This window comes from Oreochromis niloticus, linkage group LG3 (assembly GCF_001858045.2).
Source record: "Oreochromis niloticus isolate F11D_XX linkage group LG3, O_niloticus_UMD_NMBU, whole genome shotgun sequence".
Classification (NCBI taxonomy): Eukaryota; Metazoa; Chordata; class Actinopteri; order Cichliformes; family Cichlidae; genus Oreochromis; species Oreochromis niloticus.
In genome coordinates, this window is record NC_031967.2 from 46,167,708 (window position 1) to 46,173,629 (window position 5,922).

The 5,922-nt window shown below is 36.7% G+C and overlaps 1 protein-coding gene across 2 annotated transcripts; it reads right to left on the reverse strand.

The window, feature by feature from the left end:
* Positions 1 to 1,437: 1,437 nt before the first annotated feature.
* Positions 1,438 to 4,400, reverse strand: LOC100691575 (ladderlectin). Of its 2 annotated transcripts, none has more exons than XM_003455858.5 (6): positions 4,312 to 4,400; positions 4,163 to 4,230; positions 3,201 to 3,295; positions 2,968 to 3,096; positions 1,937 to 2,045; positions 1,438 to 1,796 (listed from the first exon to the last, which is right to left on the reverse strand). In XM_003455858.5, exons 2-6 carry the CDS (start codon positions 4,221 to 4,223, stop codon positions 1,714 to 1,716), a joined length of 477 nt encoding a protein of 158 aa, XP_003455906.1. In that variant the 5' UTR covers positions 4,224 to 4,230; positions 4,312 to 4,400; the 3' UTR covers positions 1,438 to 1,713. The 2 variants fall into 2 exon arrangements, with proteins under 2 accessions (XP_003455906.1, XP_025756673.1); XM_025900888.1 differs by having other exon boundaries at positions 4,163 to 4,227; positions 4,312 to 4,367.
* Between the last annotated feature and the right edge of the window lie 1,522 nt (positions 4,401 to 5,922).

Below are 5,922 nucleotides of genomic sequence, written 5' to 3' on the forward strand. Positions count from 1 at the left end.
ATGTGTTTTGACATGTAGATAAGTTGACTTAAGGAACTTTGTTGTCTTCTAAGATGACTTGCAGAAGTGTCAGAAAGCTCACGAACATTCTCCAACAAGACTGAAGCCTCTGTCTTTCTACAGACTGAAGAGGATAATCAAAGTGCTATTAGTTGTCCACACACCAGACGAAGATGAACAATACAGACAAACCCATATAGATGGATTTTTGTTTGTTTTTTCATTCAGACCGTTACTCTAGGATTGAATATAAAAATCTGGTAAACCGTTTACAGTTCACGTGTGTGTGTTATAACCTCTATGTTGTTGCTCCAACACATCTGTTGTAGTTTCATTTTAATTAATTTCCACATTATCATTCATTCATTGTTTTCTACTTAACCATAGCCATTGACCACAACATATACAGGGTACGCCATTAATCCTTTTCTTGTTCCTCTTCCATTTGCACTCCTCACATTTCATTTCATCACATCAGAGTGTAAGTGGCTGAGGCAACAAAGACATAAAAGAGATGACTCAACAGGCATTTCCAGAATGTGACATTTTCAATTTCACATTCTGGAAATGCCTGTTGCTTTTTGTTCTCTGTCTTAACAGAACAGACATATTATTAAAATTGTGAACAAAATTTACTAAATTTAAACATTCAGTTTAGATTTTAACAGGCTATCAAATGCGTGGCAAAAAATATGATAAAAAATTGAAACAAAACAAAAATAAACACTAGTTTAATCAGGTATCAGAAACATCAGAATTATTAATTTAAGTGAAAGTGAGGGTGAACCATGAGCAATACGTATCTACTATGGTTAAAATCAGAATGACCTTTGTATTAGTGTATAGCAAAGACACATAACATACCTGTTGATGCACGTTTATGTTGCATCAACAACAAAAGTGTATGTGAGAGTGCGGGGATAAATCTGTCTAAATTCAAACAAGTGAAAGAACTGAAAGAAGAAATGAATACTAGCTTTAGTTTAATGTAACGTACTTGGACTTGTGCAGTTGGCTTGAAGTTACTACCACTGTCTCACTCTCTCAGTGTCACAGTACGAGAAGAGTTTTCATTTATATATCTGCACATTTTCTAATTTTTATGTTCCAGGTTTGTTAAGAGCTCACACAGTTTTCTGACTCTAAGACATCCCAAACTTTCTCTGTTTACTGTGACCTTATATGAACTTGGACTGTTCTCTGTGTCTAGATTAAGAAAAGTCAATCCAGAGAGTAGGTTTGTTAATTTAGAGCACTAAAACTTTCTGCAAGTGATTTAATTAATAGCAACAGCTCATCACATAACATCTGTACTGTTATTTCTGTAGTAGCTGGTAAATAGTGTGTTTTCTTTTTTTTAATCTGTACCATGAAGTGTTGAACAAGAAGGACAACCAGTGGGTGCAGCCCTAGACACAAGACATGTAACACAGAAAATATGCTTGGCTGAAAGCTTTAATGCTGCATAAAAGAAAAAAAAATGTTTACTCTGCAGACAAAAGTGCTAAAATCAATCCTTTGGTAACACAATCAGTCTGCTCTTGTTAAAGACATGAGACAGTTGACTTGTTACTTAGTTCTTCAGGTTCGGTGCTACAGGGAGAGGAAAAATGTAATGATGGAAAATGAAATAAAGAAATTACAGCAAGCAGAATACAAACACTATCATATATCAGGGTGTTTGTGTTGTAATGGGAATTTAATACTTCAGTGTCAGCCCCGGCATCTATATATTTTCCTGACACAGATAGATGGCAGATGAACGTGACAGTGCTGATCATCCCAACACTTGGAACCTGCAAGGTTCAAAATCAAAAATCAGTAAAATACTGCACAAATAAAAACTTAAAGCCTACTTATCCAAACACAATTTTTTAATCACTTAAATTATTCATATATATTGAGCATTCATGGTAATTATTGTATTCTGAATTACCGCTATAATTTATCTGCAGACAATCCTGATTGTGATGATTATTAGGCTCTCCTCTGCACCAGTGTCTGTAGTTGAAACGGCTCCCATCACTCCAAAACCAAATACCCTCCTACAAGACAGACATTGAACATAGCATTTGTTCATGAAGGGCAAAATATCAAGGCTAGCCACACTGTTCTCAGAGCAACTCACCTTTAGCACACATCATAACTTTTAATTTGACCAACTAGCAAATCTCAAACAGCGCATATTATTTAAGCTGCTTGTGACTTTTTTTTCTGCATTTGTCTCTGCAGCCCATCTCCATGTCAGATCCTCCATTCACATATTTTTGATGTATTTTCATGGGGCGTGGGGTCATTATAGCAATGTGGCCAAAAGTCCTGTGATGTCATTTGTATACAACACAAACACAACAATGGAGGATGTCGAGGTGATGGCGTACCTGCTGCTCAGCTTTTTGTCAGACTCAGGAACCACAGTGTTGGTTTTTGTACAGCTATTTTCCTCTTTACCTGGTTTCATAAATGACTGTTTTGAGTCACTCTCATGATTCATCAAATGGTGCCATTGACTGGCCAGTTAGTTGCATGCAGTCTGTAGGCATGATATTTTCAGATCCACTCAACTTGCTGGAAACCTTGGCTGAACAGGTACTCCAACCTGAAAACCCTAAAAGCTGAGTTTACAAAAGTGAAGCCAATAGGTACTATGCCTCTCATATGTGACATATGAGAGACTATTAAAGAAAGTAATTTCTATTCAATTTGATTTATATAGCATCAAATCACAACAACAGTTATCTCAAGGTGCTTTATATTGTTAGATAAAGAACGTAAACAAATAAAGAGAAAACCTCAAAAATCCCCCTATGACCAAGCACTTGGTGACATTGTGGAGCAAAAACTCCCTTTTAACACAACGAAACCTTTGTCAGAAACAGGCTCAGGGAGGCGACCTGCTGTGAGCAGTTAGGGACGAGGGGAGGAAGACAGAAGAAAAGACAAATACTGTAATGGTAAACAAAGTACCCTGGGTGCATCATGTCCTCCAATCCAAGTTACTCTGTAGCCATGATAGGCAGTCAGCCTCTGAATCAGATGGTACTCTCTGCTGCTGTGCACAGATGCAAGGTTTGCTCCCATCGACAGGCAGTTTCTCTTTGGTGAAGAATGACAGACAGAGCAGAGTTTCTCAAAGTCACAACTGGACTAACATGTATTTTAATCAAGTGTTGAAGACAAAACAAGTAAGAAAAGTTTACCTCAGCTGCAGCCCAATTCATGCGCCTTGGAATATAGCGAAAGCAGCGGCGATAGAACCGAGTCCAACCATAAGGACAACCCACGTGACTCCATGCTGGGGGAGAATAAATAGTTGTAAGGGGTGTATTTCCAGCTTATAGTTTATTTATTTATTTATTTTAATTATCATGACATATACAACAACTGGAGAAGAAAATAATTCTAGCAACATCTTGGCAATTAAACATCAGTTAAGTGACTGGCAGTGTACTGGGCATTCTGACTCACAGTAATAGTACATGATTTGAAACTTGCAAGTAAAAGCTTTTTAGTAATTATTAAACATGTGATTCCAGTTATTACATAAATATCTTCAGAAAAGAAAGTAAATTAAAACAGGAATCGGAACAGTCAGGTTAAACCAAATTAAGTAGGAAGCAGACACAGAGATTAAATTGCAAAACACAGACTGTCAGTGTAGAGATAAATATGAATAAAAGAGCAATAATAATAATAATAATGATAATAATACACTCAAAAATTGAAACAGCCAATAAAAATGCATAATTACTCAAAAAAAAATTGATAAAACTTTCGGAAGTCTTATCTCAAGTCTTTCCAAAGTTCAAGGACTGCGATGGCAAAAGCATGGTCACCTTTGGATTCAAGCATGAGATATTAACACAGAGAAGAGCTCTGGCTGTGGATCAAAGACTGAAAACTGGCTCATATGAGGTTGGTCTGCTATGTGATTTGTATTCAGTGGCTTGTGTTAAACTGTTAAAAAATTAAAATATTAAAATAGATGTTTCTACATCCAAGTAAAAATTTTTAAACCCCCGTCCCGTTCCTCTCTTTCTCTATTATACACAGTTTTATTTTAGATTTAACAATATTTTAAAATTGATTTAATTTTTTTTATGTTTTCTCTTCATAATGCAATTATTTATTTACAAAATACATATTACGCTGCAATACTCACCAGCAACAGTGTGCATAGCCATCATCGCACAAAGAAGTGCAGACACAGTCAACAGCTTCATGGTACTGCTGTGGAAAAACAGAAGACCTAAAATGACTGACAGTTCATTAAATAAAGGATAGATGATAATTTGAGTGTTTGCAGCAGACCTCTTGTAGAAGATCTTCACTCTTTTCTGTAACAGCCAGTAGCTTCAGCCTTCCAGAGTGCAGATGCTAAACAGCTACACCAGTGTTTATATACAGGACGATTATTCATTTACATAGTTGCAAAACCAGGAAATAAAACTTTTCTCAACCAACACAAAAATAATTGCTTCATCGCTAATTCAAGTCAATGCTAACTAATTTGACGTACACTGATGGTCAGCAGAGACGTTCCACAGAGTACAAACACGGAACAATGGCTAAAGCTTTACTGTAACTTACAGGAAAAGTTACTGTTTAAAAATAAACTCTGTTCCAGGGTTTTAAAACATGTTGTAATTGGTATTGTCAATATTTGTGAAAATTCAAAACAGTGTTTTCTTCCACCTGTTTAAAAGTTAAGAATGTGTTGCCAGCCTTTTTAATATCATCATGAGTTCTTTGGACTGTTGTTTGCCACAAAAGAAATAAAGTTGCTATTTATTGGAATATGAGCATTTTCAAAGCCATTATGAGATATTCTTCTGAAAAACCTCAGCGACACATTTATAACTGAACTTTGACACTTTCCAAACAAGCCAGACTTTTTCACTCTTTTTTTTCTAACCATACTGTCCTCTACTTTGACATTCAACACAGTAACTGTAGTTTGTAGAGTCTAAATGTAGATCATGGCTTGTTTTTTACAGATAATCTAAACATTACATAGTCTGACACTGAGGTGAATGTACAGGGACATATATCATATAAAAATACAGGGATCTAGAGTGCGATCAATTTAGTCACAAGTGTGACCAAATTTTTCAGTGGTGCAACTAAAAAAAATCCTGGGTCGCACCAGTGCGACCAACCTTTCGAGTACAAAAAAAAAAAAAATCCACAACTCTGAAAGTCTCAGTGTGGTCAACAACTGACACACATTATGTCCCTATCGTGGTCTAAACCAATCAGCGATAGTCAGGGGCGGGACCTCTCTGATTGGCCGTGGTCCAGTTGAAAGTGCAGGTGGATAGAGAGAGGTGAGTAGCTTGAATAAAGCGATATCAATTCATGAAATCCTGAATCGACTTTTAAATATAACTGTGTTTTGCCAGAAACGCCAGATTCTCAGGTTAAAGCTCACAAAACTATTTGAACAACCACCAAACAGTAAATGAGAGCAGGTACACGAATTCCACGTAAACACAGAGCGTGGACCCGACGCACCAGAATCCGCTTTCTCTTTCTCGGCTTTCTCACCCACCCAAAGCCGACAGCTCGCTGATTCTGAAGAAGTCTCCCATGTATCAGTACTGATAAATGATCAGAATTATAATATTTCTGACTGAAGCAAAATTGAATCGAATCAAATCGGGACCTTGTGAATCGGAAACAAATGAATTATAGAAATGAATGATGATACCCAGTCCTAGTGAGTAGCCTAGGCACAGAAGAAGTGGATGTAGCTGTGGGTAATAAGAAAAGATGAAAAGAACTATTGATAACTTTTTTGTTAAGGCCTGATCCATCTGAAATTGATAGGCAGTGCTCTGACATGGAGCCATCAACCTGTTTGCTGCTGCAACAGGTTGTCAGAGGAGGCTGAGATGATGATTAAGTTTAACAATGACTACA